Genomic DNA, 17,419 nt, shown 5'->3' with positions numbered 1-17,419 from the left:
AAATTACTTGAGCCCAGGAATTCAGAGCTGTTGTGTGCCATGATCGCATCTGTGAATAGACATTATGTAATGCTTTTTTGGGGATGCCCTTAGACACCCCCAACTTAGAAAAGTTTTTCGGAGTGCGCTAATTACGAAAGTAAAAAAACAAACAAACAAACAAACAAAAAAAAACAAAAAAAAAACTGATATAGAAAAATTCCTTGTTTCCAGTCAATCACTTAAATTAAATGACACAAAAATTAACTACAGTGAAATAAAAACATAAACTCAAGAATGTAAGTCTAACTAAAACCAAACAACAAATCTAGTGATAAAAAGGGTAAGGCTAATTGTATCTTAAATATTTGACAGGAAAATTGTAATAATAACATTTATGCTCCTAAATAAAATATTTCGTATATTTAAAAAAATATTTTAATGTAGTAGGAGCTGTGGTGTCTCACCAAGATCCAAGATCCTCTTTTAGGATAGAGACATTCTTTCCCTGGAGAGTTCTGAGGAGAACTGTGGGGTGATGGCTCACAGCTGAATCCCTCCCTAGAAGGGAGCTGCTTCACCCAAGGTTAAGCCCCCTCATTAGGAGCAGTGTGAATTCAAACAATGGTCAATTAGAAGAAAAATTAAAAACCCCAGCTCCTTTGACCCAATTGAGGACACCTCTGGAGCCATTCCAATTTCAGAGCTTTCCCATGGAGTGGCCTGGAATATCTCTTACAATTGCATCACTTTTCCTTCAGACCAATCTTCCACTGCCACTTATTTACAGGTGGTGTTATCAAGAATATTCCCCAGTAAAGCACCGAAAGAATTTGTTTTCTGGAATAGCAGTTAATGAGCGTTTTGTAGTGTAGTATTTAGTAAAATATAATATTTTTGAATATATAAATTGAAAAATCAACTAAGAATTTGAACTTTTAAAATTAAATAGAGGACTTCTATTTCAGATGTAGAAAACTAGAGTCATTCCCACAAAAATCACAAGAAAAAGCCAGATAATCTAAAGAATTATAACTTTGTTAGGCCTCATCAGAGAGCTGAGGTTGCTAGGCAACCAAACAGCTTGAAATCTGAGGATAGGAACTCCAAGAAGACTTAGGATGCATGAACTTGCTAACCTGAGGCAGAGAACAGGAAGCAGCAGCACTGGGCACCACATTAAGCTGGCAAGAAGAAAATCAGCTGAATTTTTTAAATAAATTTCTGAAGTCCATGTGTGAACTATAAGAGAATAAAACCCCCAGAGCTATAGACACAAGGGGTGTTTGCAACGATGCCCAGCCTCTTCCATTCAAACCTAACCAGTATTCAGGAGAAAAATTGGAGGCAGCATGGAAGACTGCAGAAAACTTCCTTCATTGCTCCAGGTTAAAGGAGGGAGAATTAATTGTTGCAGAAAAGATACAAAGTTCTGCCTAGATCCTTCTTCCTATCTCCTCTACAGAATGGAAGCCTTATGCATTTGAGAGAAAGACAACAACTCCTGTCACTTTTGGGGCACAGTAGGAGGCCTGTTGCAGCTGGAGGAAAGGAACATAAAAAACCCTCTACTCTGAGGGAGGGGAAGGGAAACGTTCTGAGTCCTGAAATTTAGAGATCCCCAATCATGTAGAAATACATAAAATCACTGAAAAAGCCCTACCTTCAAGATCCAGGACAGCACTTGACTAAAACGGAGTCTAGACCAGGACAAAAGAGAACCCTTGAACACCAGGCTTGCAAGCACCCAGTAACAGATAACAGTAGTCTACTATTGCAGAAGGGACTACATAGTGTAGAGAACCTCTCTGAATCAGAACAGGGTAGAACAGAAATAGTGAGTAAGACACTCTGAAAAAACTAGCACCTAACTAAACACAAAGTAAAAGTAGAGAAATTTAAAGTCCGTGGTACACAGAGAGTAACAAAAACAACAAGAAAACATAAACCCTGCTCAATTCCAGACTAAAATGACTCAACCCCTCTCACAAAAGGCTTAGCATAAGGAGAGGCAGACCCATTCAGAGCACAAATACGACTGTCAGGAACTACTATCCTATACATGATGTCCAGTTTTCAACTAAAAATTACTTTACACATGAAGAAACAAACAAACAAAAAAAGCCAGAGAAAAACCCATAGAATCAAAATCACAGATGAACCCTATGTTGGAACTATAAAATAATTTAAAATAACTGTGATTAACATGTCAAGAGTTAATAGCTGAAAAGGCAGACAACATACATAAACAGATGGAAATTTTCAGCAAAAGTAAGAAACTGTAAAGAAGAAATTTGCCAAATTTGTGGCAACGTGTTTTTCTAGCAATAGAAAATTAACTCAGAGACATACCAGAGCAGAAGAAATATGTTAAGAGATATTGAGTGAGAATTTTCCAAAAACAATAAAGTCATAAAACTACAGATACAAGAAGCCCAGAAAACATCAACTAGAATTTTAGTAAATAAGTAAAAAAATATGTAACATAATACACTGCTGAAATTCAAATATAAAGAGAAAATCTGAAGAAGGCATTCAGAGAATAAAGACACATTCCATAAAGAGGAACAAAGAATGACATTCTCATTAGAATCTGTGCAAGCCAGAAGAAATGAGATGAAATCCCTTTCAAAGCCATTTTAAAATTATGTAAGTCCACAATTTTATATGTAGCCAAAAAATTCTTTAGAAAAAGATGGTAAAATAAAGACCTTTTTAGACAACAAAAACGGAGGTAATTCATGTAGCTGACTTTGTACTACGAATACTTTTAAATGTAGTTCAAGTATAAGGAATATACCAGACAAAAACAGATTTATACAAACAAGAGTACTAGAAAAGATAAATCTATAAAATGCATTTATTTTTAATTGCTCTAAAATAAAATTCACTGTCTAGAGCAAAATAGCAGTGTACTGTTTATTTTCTTTTTCTTTTTCAAGACAGAGTCACACTCTGTCGCCCAGGCTAGAGTGCAGTGGCACAGTCTCAGCTCACTGTAACCTCTGCCTCCCGGGTTCTAAGCGATTCTCCTGCCTCAGACTCCGGAGTAGCTGGGATTACAGGCACATGCCACCACACCCAGATAATTCTGTATTTTTAGTAGAGATGCGGTTTCAGCATGTTGGCCAGGCTAGTACTCTCAAATTCCTGACCTCAGGTGATTCACCCGCCTCGGCCTCCCCAAGTGCTGGAATTACAGGCGTGAGCCACCATGCCCAGCCTACTGTTTCTTCGTAAGATATATAAAAGTAAAATGTATGACAACATTAACACTAAGGATGTGAAAGAGGAATTAGGAGTAAACTGTCACAAGCATCTTTATTAACACATGAAACTTTGTAATAATATTAAAAACTGACTGATAATTTAAAGATTTATATTGTAAGTCGTAGAGAAGCCCCTAAAATGTTTAAAAAGTTGTCTTTTATTTTAAGCATTTTAAAAATGTTTGAAATATTGTCTACAATAAGACAATATTGGAGAGAAAATGAAATAATAAAAAAAATACTCCATTAACCCAACAGAGGATATAAAAGAAGAAAAAGAAAATAAAGTACAGATGGAAAGTAACAATTTATTCTAAAACAATTACCAAATTGGTAGATATCAATACAATCATGTCAGTGATTATACTGAATGCAAATGATGTAGAAATACCAATTAAAATATAAAAATTGTCAGTTTGATTTTTTTAAAAAGCAGAACTGCTTTAAGTATAAAAATATAGACAAGTTTAAAGAAAGGAAAAAATTACCATCAAAACCCTTCATTAAAATAAAGAAAGTCATGTAAGGAGTTGAAAAGGTTTAATTGGATGAACTTTATACAACTTAAAAATTACCAAAAAGTTACACATTTTTCTATTATATAATTAAGGATCAGAAGGAATGAATCTGACATAATCCAGCTGAAATCAGTGATTAAAAAAAACCAAGCCATTTTAACATTTACACTCCATCTAATATATGATCATAAACACAATAACTATATAAAAATAATGTGGATTTCTACCTTTAGTAATAGGCAAATTCTCCTGCTGAGAACAACTAAAAAAGCTGGACAAAACCAAAAACACTTCTCTGAGGGAAATGGAGAGTTAAGACAGAAGTCACTTATTTGACCATGATCCTGAAGAAGAAACTCTTAAGATGATTTTGGTTTCTGGACCGCTCTTCTCCCGTGGACATGTTTTGGTAGAAGCAACTGAATGATTGAAATTGAACAAAATTTTTGGAGCTCAGAGCCTACTAAAGAGGAAAAAACCTTAGAAAAACCCTTATGATGTGAGGTTCTATAGGTTTATCTGATTTATGATTCTATAGGTTGAGATCCTATAGAACTACACTTTAAAGAACTGGTGAATCGAAAAAAGACTGGCCCTCTAACCTTGACTTCATTAAGGTCCTTTAGGATTGCTAATGCTTACTAGAAAAAAATACATTTTTTTCTGGAAGAAAACACCACTTTGTACTTTCATATTATGTTTATAATCTTTCAGATACTACATAGGTTTTTCACATAATAATAACAGGAAAAGAAATATAAGTAGACAGGAAGATATTACTGAATACCAAAGGTAACACAAGATGACAGAGGTAGCTCTGATAAATAATCAAAGACTTTAGGGTAACTATATTTACATTCAAGGAAATTAAAGACCAAGATAAACAATTGGATAAGATAGACAATTGGAAGTTTTTTTTGTTTTGTTTTGTTTTGTTTTTGAGATAGTGTCTCACTCTGTCGCCAGGCTGGAGTGCAATGGCACAATCTCAGCTCACTGCAACCTCGGCCTCCTGGGTTCAAACAATTCTTCTGCCTCAGCCTCCCAAGTAGCTGGGATTACAGGCACCCACCGCTATGCCCAGCTAATTTTTGTATTTTTAATAGAGATGGGGTTTCACTATGAAGGTCAGGCTGGTCTCGAACTCCTGACTTTGTGATCTGCCCACCTCGGCCTCCCAAAATGCTGGGATTACAGTCGTGAGCCACCACGCCCAGCTGGAAGATAATATTAAACTACAAAAGTCAAATGGAAATTTGAGTACTTATAAAACTTGAAATTAAGAACTGAGAAGACTTGACACAGCTGGCTGGGCGCGGTGGCTCACGCCTGTAATCCCAGCACTTTGGGAGGCCCAGGCGGGTGGATCACGAGGTCAGGAGATCGAGACCATCCTGGCTAACACGGTGAAACCCCGTCTCTACTAAAAATACAAAAAATTAGCTGGGCGTGGTGGCGGGCGCCTGTAGTCCCAGCTACTTGGGAGGCTGAGGCAGGAGAATGGCGTGAACCCAGGAGGCGGAGCTTGCAGTGAGCCGAGATCGCGCCACTGCACTCCACCCTGGGTGACAGAGTGAGACTCTGTCTCAAAAAAAAGAAAACAAAGACTTGACACAGCTAAAGAGATAATTAGTAAAGTAGACTATAGGTTAAAAGAAAATACTCAAAATCACTGAGAGAGAAATAGGGGTGGAGGAAAGGATATAGACAGGTAAAAAATGTATTTTTAAAAAGTCTAATTTTTATGTAAGATAAGCTCTACCAGAAGGATAAAATGGGTCAGAAGCAATACCTGAAGAGGTAATGGCTAGGAAGTTTCAAAATTGAATGAAAGTGATTAAACTTCAGATTTGAAAAACTCTACAAATCTTAAGCAGGATAAATACAAAGAAAATCCACAGCGCCTGAAAACATCATAGTAAAACTTATCAACTCCCAAAACACAGAACACCTTTAAAACACACATCAGGTGGGTTGGAGTGGAGAACAGAAACAATATGACTAGGAATTCACCTATAAAATAAATAAATAAAACACAGAATGAAAAAAGCCAAAAGACAATAAAATGATATTTTCAAAGCACTATAAGAAAATAATTGCCAACCTAGAATTCTGTTGGTTCAAAATATCCTTTCAAACATTGAGGTGGATTTCCAAGATGTTTAGAGAAATAGGAACTAAAAATTCATGACAGGCAAACCTGCACTAAATCAAATACTAAGAAGCGTTCTTTCAGAAGAAGAAACACGATACTAGGTGGAGGTCAGACATTCAGAAAAGAATGATGAGCAACAAAAAATGATAGTCATTTGGCTAAATCAAAACAGATGTTGACCAATAAAATAAGTATACTTTCTTGCAGGGTGTGAATTTAAGATGAACATGCACACATGCATACATATGTACATGTATGTCTGCAAAATGTGGGGTAAATTAAGTTAAACTAGAGTAAGGAAGGGCCATGCATTGTCTGGGAATAGGACCTCGATAAATGAAGGACAACTCCTGCGATGTGGAGGATTATCAATTACACACTGTTTCTCAAAGTGTGTTTTCTGGACCAGCAGCATCAGCATGATCTAGCATGGTGGTTAATTTTATGGGTCAATTTTACTGGGTGTCCAGATATTTGATTAAACAGCACTCTGGGTATGACTGTGTGGGTATTTATTGATAAGATTAACATTTGAATAGGTAGACTGGGTAAAGTAGACTGCTCTCCTTCATGGAAGAAGGCTTCATCTAGTCAGTTGAAGATATGAATAGAACAAAAAAGTTGAGCAAACTCCTTCTGCCTGAATGTTTGAGCTAGGAGTACTGGTCTCTTCTTGGCCTTTGGACTCAGATGGAAACATCGGCTCTTCTTCAGTCTTGAGCCAGCCAGCTTTTGGATAGGAACTTGTATCACTGGCTCTCTTGGTTCTCCGACCTTGGTACTTTGATTAGAACTACACATTGGTTCTCCTGGGTCTTTAGCATACTAACTGCAGATACTGGGAATTTTCAGTTTCCATAATCATGTGAGCCAAATTTTTATAATAAATCATGTGTATATGCATGTATATTCATATGAATGTAAACATCCTATTTAATCTGTTTCTCTAAATAAGCTTGACTAACACACCTAAAAACTTGTTAGAGGTGCCCTAAATTCTCATGCCCTACTGGAGTCCTACTGAATTAGGTATCCAGCAATCTGTATGTTAACAAGCCCTCTATGTTATTCTGATGCATGCTGATGTTAGAAAACTACTGCACTAAGGAAACAAATAATGTACAACTTTCAACTTAACAGTTTCTTGTTACTTCTCTCTAGAAATTTTTTTGGCAATATGAATAAAACTGATTAATCACTGCCAGAGCTTATCAAGAAAAGGAAGGAAGGCAAGGAAGGCAAGGAAGGCAAGGCAGGCAAGGCAGGAAGGCAGGAAGGCAGGAAGGCAGACAAGCTGGCTAGCTTAAATAAAGAATATCAAGATTAAAAAGAAGGGACATTACTACAGATTATATGAATGTTAAAAGAATAACATGATAATATTATGAAAAGCTTTATGCCAGCAGAAACCTACCAAAGCTGACACCAGAAAAAATAGAAAATTTTGGGAGATCTGTAACTAATTAAATTGAAATTTTAATTAAGAAACTTTCCTAAAAGAAGAGATCCAGGATTAGGTGTCTTTGCTTGTGAAGTTTACTAAATATTTCAGGGGAATAAATAAAAAAATAATCTTATAGAAGCTTTCAAGAGATAAATCTATTTCACATTACAATGAAATTGGATTTCTTACAGAAATTGAGAATTCTTTTAGCATTTAAAAATGAAACCAATATAGTATACCATGTTAACAGAAGAAGGAGAAAAACCACATGATCATCTTAGTGTATATTTAAAAAGCATAAGATAAAATTCAACATACATCATGATAGCAAGTTTTTGTTAATTACAAATATAAGAGATGTATAACATTTATTGAAAATTATATATAATTAATAGGTAAGAGGCATCATAGTTAATGATAAATGTTCAATGTTTTTCATCTGAGATGAGGAATTTAAAAAGAATGCCTGCTATAACCATGACTATAATAAATTGCATTAGAGGTACTGGGTGGCACTGTAAGTTAAGAAAAAGAAATTAAAAGGTGCAAGGATTTTAATGGGGGAAAAAACTCCCCCATTATTCATGGATGACAGAATTATGTATATACATATACATTTTGAAACAATCTATAGAAAAATAATTAGGAATAATAAGTGAGTTAACATTTCAGGATATTCTGTCAACATACTGAAAGGGAAACAATTAAAAGAATTAAAATTTATAAAAGAAATCATTGACAACATGATAAGAATATAAAATTCATTTGTAGCCTTGAAAAAGTAAGATGGTCTAAAATTACCTTCCATGCTAGCAGTTAAAAATATTAGACAAATACAGGGAACAACTATTTTCAGGCAATACAGGGAGTACAGGACTATGAACCCTAAGGACAGGGAAACCAATGAGGTGAGCTCCCCCATCATCCATGTTTCCTTTATGGAGGTATTTCCTATATTACGGCAAATACTGAGTCCTGCAATGTTTTTGAGTTGACACGACTGAGACTGTAGTTCAAAACGGCCAAGGTGAATAGAATTTGCAGAACAGAGTCCCTGAGAGGGGGAAGCTATGAAGAAAAAAATTTCCCAAAACCTGAGTCTTAGGCTGAATAGCAATCTACTTATGTGAAGCCTGAAAGCTCCAAGGGCTAGAATAGAATAATTTTTTGAAAAGAATAATTATGAAGGAGCTGCAACACAAACATCACTGAGAGTGCATAGTGCTGGGAATAGTCTGTATTCCCTCCAGCCAGAAAGGAGAGATCTCATTAAATACACTGAGCATTCAGGAGAAATTCTAGCAAGTCTACCCTTTCTAAGTGTGGCAAAAGCAATCCAAGAATAGAGGCCTCTCTAAATTTGCCTTAAAAGGTCTTAAAAACATGCCTCATGGGCAAGGATAGCCTTTTCAACAAATGATGCTGGAACAAATGAACATTCATAGGCAAAAATGTGTACTTCAACCTAAACCTCACACCTTACACAGACATCAGCTCAAAATAGATCACAGACTTAAAAGTAAAACAACTTTTAAACCACAAAACTTTATAGAAAATACAATATAAATTTTGGGAAAGTAGAGGTAGGTGAAGAGCTCTTAGACATGACACCAAAAGCTTAACTATAAGAAGGTAAATCTGACAAGCCAGATTAAAAAAAATTTAAATTTTTCTCTGCTAAAAAACCCATTAAAAGGATGAAACAGGGAGCACGTCTAAGATAAAATATTTGCAAACTAAATTTCTAAAAAAGGACTTGTATTTGAATGTAACAAAAACTCTCAGAGTTCAAAAGTTAAACAGTGATCCAATTAAAAAATAGGCAAAAGACATGAACAGACAATTCATGAAGGAGACATACTGATGGAAAATAAACACAAGAAATGATGTTCTGCATCTTTATCCATTAGGAAAATGCAAATTCAGACCACAGTAAGATATCACTACATACCTATCAGAATGCTTAAAAAAAATGCTGGTATCAATGAGGAGAAACTGGACCACTCACACATTGCCAGTGGAAACATAAAGTGGTTAAGCCACTCTAGAAGACAGTTTTGCAGTTTCTTATAAAACTAATCATATACTTACCATAGAGCAAGTAATCTCACTCTTGGGTACTTATCCCAGGGAAACAAAAATGTATGTTCACATAAAAACAAATGTCCACTGTAACTTTATTTTTAACAGCCCCAAACTGGAAAAAAAACTTAAATGTCCTTTAGTAGGTGTATGTTTAAACAAACTGTCATCCATACCATAGAATATGACTGAGAAATAAAAAAGGAACATACTATTAATTCATGCAACAATTTGAATGGATTGCATAGCAGTATTTTTAGTGAAGGAAGATAAATGTCAAAATGCACCTCTGTAAAGTGTATGAATCCAAGAAGAAATAGGGAAAATTAGAAAAAAATATTGAATTGAATATAAAAAATACATTTGTACAATACAGGTAAAACTGTGCTTGGAGGAAAAGTTATGGCTTTAAATGCTCATATACCATATCATTAAACAAGAAAGGTCTAAAATCAAAGATCCAAGAGAGGGGCTGGGAAACATCTGTAAAGGATAAGACAGTAAATATTTTAAGCTTTAGGCCATATCGTCTCTGTTCCAACTATTTAACTCAGTCACAGTAATGTGACAGCAGTGATAGGCAATACGTAAGCAAATGAGTGTGGCTGTATTCCAATAACTTTATGTACAAAGCTGGTGGCAGAATGATTTGGCCCATGGTCCACAGTTTATAGACACTCAATCTCAGTTTCCACTCTAAGATATGGAAAGAAAAAAGCAAGCAAACGTGATGTAAATAGAAAGGAGTAATAAGAGCAGAATTCACATAATAGAAAAAAAAACACTCTAAAAACATTAATGAACACAGTATCATTTCTGGGGGGAAATCATAATATTGAAAAGCAATAGCTATTCTGATAATGAAAAAATGAGAAAAAACAAAATAACAAAATCTGAAATGAAAGAGGGAACATTAGAGATCATGCTTATATTTTAAAATATTAATAATAAAATTTTAAAAATTACAAAGAATTTATGGCAATAAATCCAACAACTTAGATAAGATGGGTAAATTCATTGAAGACAAAAATAACAAAACAGATACAAAAATAATATACTATCTGGATACTCATTTATCAATTAAAAAAACTGAATCTATAATTTAAATTTTCCCAGAAAGAAAATTCCAGGCAGAAATGGCTGTACTGGTGAATTCTCAAACATTTTAGGATAAATAATACTAAAGCTACAAGTGACATTATCTCATGCATAGAAAATAACAAGGAAACTACAGAAAGTGTTAGATCGATTACGTGAGTTTAGAAAGTTCTAAACAACTTACCAAGTTTACTAAAAGTGGCAAGATTATAAAATATAAAATCAATATATAAAAATCAATGTACTAATACAAAATTATCCCCTTTTTTCAGTTTTATTGAGGTAAAATTGACATAGGCAATCACTGATTTGCTATTTTTAAGATAAATTAATTTGCATTTCCTATAATTTCATAAAAATGGAATCATACACTATGTACTCTTTTTTGTCCAGCTTCTAACTCCCAATTGGAAATTTACAGCAAAAAATCTAATATAATATCATCAAACACATGAAAATTTAGAAAAACATAAAAATTTAAAAAGACATAAAAATAAGTACAAGAGTTTTACAATGAAAACTACAATAAGTTGCTGAAAAAAATTAAAGATCCCAATGAATGACAATTTCAAAAGTTTGAATACTCAGTATTATGATGAAGAGTCTCCTCAAATTTAAAGGTTCAACAGAGTTGTAATTAAAATTTCAGCAGAATTTCTTTTTTTGTTGCTTTAGAATTGACAAGTCACTTCTAAAATTTACATGAAAATGCGAATTAACCCAGAAAAGTCAAAAAATAATAGTTAGAGGACTTACATTACATCATCTCTTTCAAAACTTAATATAAAGCTACAATACAGGAAGATAGTGCAGTAGTGACATATAGTTCATGGGACAGAATGGAGTCTAGAAATAGATCTACACATAGGTGGTCAATTGATTTTAAATCAATTCCAAGGTAATTGAATGGTACTAAAACATTAATATACATAAAGACAGAGCCAAATCCCAACCTTTACCTCACCACAGACACAAAAACTAAGTCAAAACAGATCAGAAACCTAATAAAGATAAAACTACAAAACTTTTATTTTAGAAGAAAATATAGTAGAATATCTACATGACTTTGTGGTAGGTAAAGATTTCTTATGATTTACAAATGGCACAAATCATAAAAGACGAAACTATTTGAGACAATGACCTCTGTCAAATTAGAAACTTTTGTTAATAACAATTTTAAGAAAATAAAAATATATACAACAAAATGGAACAAAAAATTCTAGACTGCATGTTTCTCACAAAGGACATATACGAAGAATATATAAAGAACTCATATCTCAAGAAAAATTTCAAAAGATAGCAAGGGATGTCAATGGCCCATAAGCATATGCAAAAAAGAATACTCACCATCATTAATCAATAGGAAAGAAAACATAAAACCAAATGAGATATGGTTACCCACCCATTATAAAGTCTTAAAAAGACTGACAATACCAAGTGCTGACAAGAATATGGAAAAAATAGAACTACACATTGCTGACAGTAATATAAAATGATACAACTACTTTGCACAACAGCTCAGCAGTTTCTCAAATGGTTAAGCATACACTCACTATCCAACCACAATTTTTCTCCTAGTGTTCAGCCATAAGAAATGAAAATTTATGTCCACACCAAGACGTGTTTTCAAATATCCATAGAATCATTATTTATAACTACAACAAAATGGGAAAACCCAGATGGCTATCAACAGGTGAAAAGAAGAGTAGATTATTAATAGCCATATAATGGGATAATACCTACCAATAAAAAGGAATAGACTACGCATAAACAAAAAGATATCGATAAATCACAGATCATTAGGATGAATGAAAGAAGACAGACACCAAAAATAGTATGTACTCTCGATTCCATCTATGTGAAAACCTTGAAAAGGCAAATCTAATTCACAATGTTAAAAAGCACTTCAGGGTTTCCCTGGAGCAGAGATAGGAGTGAATAACAAACAGGGCACACAGAACTTTCGGGGTGATGGGTATATTCTACATCTTTATTGTGGTGGTGGTTATGTGGATGCATAAACTAATCAAAACTCATTAAAATGTATGCTCAAAATGAGTGTTTTTTATTGAGTTTGAACAATATAAACAAATAGTTTCAATGAAGTTTATCTGAAAACTTCAGGAAAGTAGAAACATATACAAAATATTTAATTCCTAAGAATAAATCAATTTAGAAACATCTAAGACTTCTACATAGAAAACTAAAAATCATTACTAAAAAAAAAAGAATACCTAAGGAAATGGTAGGAATATATGATAATCACAGTTTGTTAGTCACAGATTGAAAGAGACCTATATAGCCCCAGTTGCAATAGATCCAAATACTCCATTACTTATGAAAACCCCAGCAAGTTGTTTTTAAAATGGATATTGACAAACTAATTCTAAATATAAATGTAAATGCAAAGCATCAAGAATAGCTCAGACTTTCTTGAGGAAAAATAACAGGGTAAGAAGATCTTACTCAACTCAATATTTATTAAACCTAAGGCTAAGTAAGATGGTATGACTTAAAGACAGTCAAAGAGATGAGGCAGAGCTGTTTGCTGAACCATAATTAAGTGTATATGAAAAACTAATTTGTGACAAAAGTGACAGAACACAGGGAAAAGAAGTGTCTTTCAAATAAATGGTGCTGGGTCATCTTCGTATTCCTATTACTCCTACCTCATTTTAGTCACAAAAAATTCCAAATGGATTACACATCTAAATATAAAAAGCAAAGAATAAAGCAGCCAGAAGGCAAGACAGGGAAAATGTAGACAAAGCATTTACAACACCAAAAGCACTTATAAACCAAAAAATTATGAAGTGAATTTAATTAAAATTTACAACTTCTGTTGATCAAAATAGACCATATTGATAATGATAAGAAAAGCCAGAAAATGGAAGAAGATATATGTATGGCATATAATCTACAAAGGGCTCATTTTCAAAAAATTAATTAGAAAAAGACAAAAAAAATCCCACAATTTAAAAAAATGGACTAGAGACTTCAACAGGCAAATCAAAAGAAGAAAACAAAAGACCAATGTATTTAAAAAGTGTTCAACCTCATTTATTATCAGGAGAATGCAAACTAAAAATACAATGGAATGCCACTATACTTCCACCAAAACGGCTAAAATGACAGAGACTAAATACTAAGTCCTATCAAAGATATGAAGCAACAAGACCTCTCATAATCAGCTGCTGAGTTAGTAAACTAGTACAACCACTTTTGAAAACCATTTGGCATTATCTAGTAAAACTGAACATATACAAACACTACGAATCAGCAATTACACTCCAAATTATCTAACAAATATGCATATTAATGTGTAGTACACACATGTAATAGTAGTATACTCATAGTAATTATAAGTGGCCTTATCTATATAGCAGTATTATTTGTAATAACTAACAAATGGAAAATTCCAAATGCCCATCATCAGTAAAATGAATTAATAAATTATGGTATAGACACATAAATAAATAAAAGGAGAATAAATGAATAAACTCTTGTTACATGCAACAATAGTAGATGAATCTCATAAAAATAATGTTGAACAAAAGAAGCCAGAGACAAAGAAATACATATGATGTACTTACATTTACATAAAATTCAAAAAGGACAAAACTAGCTTAGTATTAAAAGTCAGGGTAAGGAATTGGAAGAAAAGCAAGAACAGTGACTGGGAAAAAAGTGCAAAGTAGGCGTTCCTGGTGTACAGTCTATTTGTTGACTTGGTTGATGATGAGTGTGTTCATTCTTTCAATAAGCTTTTATATTCTATATTTGTGTTATACTTCTATAAAAACTGTGAATACATACGTGTGTGTGTGTGTGTGTGTGTGTGTGTACACATATACACAATCTTACTCCAAGAATGAGGGCCAGTCTCTTCCAGGAATGGTCTTTAATCATGACAGATAAGACAATGTTTGCTTATTCAAGTTCCAATGATGTTATATATAACATTGTAGATTTATTTTGAAAGTTACTTAGTTTATTTATTTATTTATTTATTTGAGATGCAGTCTCACTCTGTCACCCAGGCTGGAGTGCAGTGGTGTGATCTCGGCTCATTGCAACCTCTGCCTCCCGGATTCAAATGATTCTCCTGCCCTAGCCTCCCTCCCGAGTGGCTGGGATTACAGGCGTGCACCACGACACCCTGCTAAGTTTTGTATTTTTAGTAAAGACAAGGTTTCACCATGTTTTCCAGGCTGGTCTCCAACTTCTGGCCTCAAGTGATCTGCCCTCCTCGGCCTTCCAAAGTGCTGGGATTACAGGCGTGAGCCACCACGCCTAGCCTGAAAGTTTATATTTTAAACTTTTTATCACCCCCCAAAGATGCCCAATTTTATCATGTTACCATTTGTACATGTTTTAACCTTTACCGGAAATAGTAACATGCACTAAATGACAGTGAATTACTATACACTATACAACAGTGAACGTTTTAAAATCACTGAAGATCTCTGCTTAGATCGAAATATATCATAGATTTTTACATAATAACTAGCCAAAAATATCAGAATTGTGAAATGTAATCACAAAATAATTAACCTTCATTCTCAAGAACTCTTTCTATATTTTTGTATTTTTGTGTACTGTTTCACTACATTTAAAAAGAGTTAAAATGAATAAAAACAAGTAGTCATGCATACCTCATATTTTCAGCTGAATCTTCTGGCATTGGAGCAACAGTTTGTACAGCTGGAAGGTTTTTGCTAGTAGCACCATTCACAAAACTAGAAGAGGAGGAAGAGGAGGAGGACCCTGAATCCACGGCACCTGTTCCCAAAATAATAATTTTTAGCCTTAAACATAAATTTATTTAAAAAAATTTTAATTACACCATTACTATCGGATTTTGAAAGAATTACTCATCAGATTTTCAAAACCGAATTTGACAATTAATCATTTGGCCATTAGTAAGTATGCTAATGAATATAATTTTATATAACAGATGTTGCATTGAAATCTAATTGATTTACTTACATTAATCTAACAAAACTACATACTACAAATGGAGTATAAATAAAAAACATCAACAAATGAAAAAATTTTTCAATAAAATGATGCTGATAAAACAATGCAAATTTAGGGGTGAAAAACATCTTTTTATAGCTACATTGTAATATTTTTGGTTTTCATCATTTAAGACATAGTTTGGAGTGAACTATCTGAGCATAAATTTGTGGCACTGAAGCATCTAATGCTCCTTTTGATAAGATCACTGCTTAAGAAGGGCTATAATGAGTTACATTAGTACCTGGTCTTAAAACAATGAGTCTTCCCTCAATGATATAAAGATGCCATTTTAGTAAAGATTTTTCTATCATACGCCATGTAAGTATATTAAGTAGCTGTGGAGTTGAGGGACATCTAGTGTTCCTAAATATTATCATCTTATACTAATTCCCATAAAACTGAATTGCTTAATGGGATTTCCACTATAACATTTTATAGCACCTATGTGCCAATATTTGAAATGAACAGTATGCCCAGTCTTTAGCTGTTGGCTCACAATTTATACACACACACATACACACAAACACACACACACTTTTAAAAAGTTTATCACTTACATTTTTATTTCTCATTATAATATTATATACTTTATATTATAATCAAAACTCTTGCTACCATCACTTTCCATATTATTAATTCTTAAAATAGAAATTAAAAAGAAAACATCATGACTTGTCTCATATAAAAATAAAAAAGGTGATTTCATTTTGCATTTACCTAACTCCTAACAAGAATAAGGACTTTATTCATATTTTTAAAACCTTTACACTTTTAACGTATATACTTTAGTAAAAGAAAAACAGTTTTACTCCTATTTCTAGAAAGCTGAATGAGTATAAAGAATGAAACTCTAATACTGGAAAGACTTTAAAGTCTTCAGACAAGCCAGATAGAAATATCTATTTATAATACAGGTAAACAATAGATGGTCTATTCTTTGACACAATGCCATTAATGACATTCATTTGCCAATATAAATATTCTTAATAGAGTACATTCTACTTACTACAACCCCATAAATGTGTTGTTCATGATATGTCAGACTCAGGTGGTATGATAAACAAGATAGATACAGAAAGCACAAAAAAGAGCTATGAAATTAATAAAAATGGGAAGAATCTAAGTAATGATAATAAATGGAAAAGTTCAAGGCTATACAGTTTGGAGAAGAGAAGACTACTATAGTCAGGGAAGAAAAGTCAGGGATCATCTTGCGCTGTATAAATACCTAAAATGGAATCACAAAGATTTGGGTAAGGATTTATTTAGCTAATAATCAACAGGAACATTTCTGGAAATTTACAAAAAAAAAAGGTTATTTTAGGCAGACTTTTAATATTTGTAATGATTTGAAATTTTTTGTTCCTAGATTCATTAGGAATTTGTTGGGCAATGAATTGGATCAAGTTATAATCTATGTATACGAATTAATTCAACGTCAAACAATGGTTCTTATTCACATGCACTTTTTATCAAGTTGAGGCGCTTGCATATCGTCAAGGTTCTTAGGGGAGCTCTGCCTCCCTTAGGGGATTTAGCAAAGAATATATGTTAGAACTCAACCAATCATGTCCCCAAATCTGCTTTCTGTCACTAACATTTTTAGTACATCTTGATATTCTTGATACATTTTACTGATTTTTACATATCAAACTTCAGTGTTCAAATTATCCTTTGCTTCTGCTCCCCAAATATCTTTCAGTAATCTGATTTCACTCTGAAAATAAACAGCACTGTTTTGAGAAGACTCAAAACCAATACTGTCCTCTAAAATGACCACTAAAAAATGCACTCTACAACTATAGACAAATTCTAAAAAGTCATAACATAAAATATAACCTTCTTAAAAATT

The 17,419-nt window shown here is 33.3% G+C and overlaps 1 protein-coding gene across 7 annotated transcripts in view; it reads right to left on the bottom strand.

The window, feature by feature from the left end:
* NBEA (neurobeachin) overlaps positions 1 to 17,419 on the bottom strand; it is a 723,498-nt gene that overhangs the window by 439,330 nt on the left and 266,749 nt on the right. For all 7 annotated transcript variants that reach the window (XM_055360199.2, XM_055360200.2, XM_055360202.2 and 4 more), the window contains one exon: positions 15,201 to 15,327. In XM_055360199.2, coding sequence (XP_055216174.2) covers positions 15,201 to 15,327 — 127 coding nt within the window. The remainder of the gene's footprint in view (positions 1 to 15,200; positions 15,328 to 17,419) is intronic.

This window comes from Gorilla gorilla, chromosome 14, assembly GCF_029281585.2.
Source record: "Gorilla gorilla gorilla isolate KB3781 chromosome 14, NHGRI_mGorGor1-v2.1_pri, whole genome shotgun sequence".
NCBI lineage: Eukaryota > Metazoa > Chordata > Mammalia > Primates > Hominidae > Gorilla > Gorilla gorilla.
Note: the sequence above shows the minus strand (reverse complement) of the source record. Positions and strands in the feature narration are given on the sequence as shown.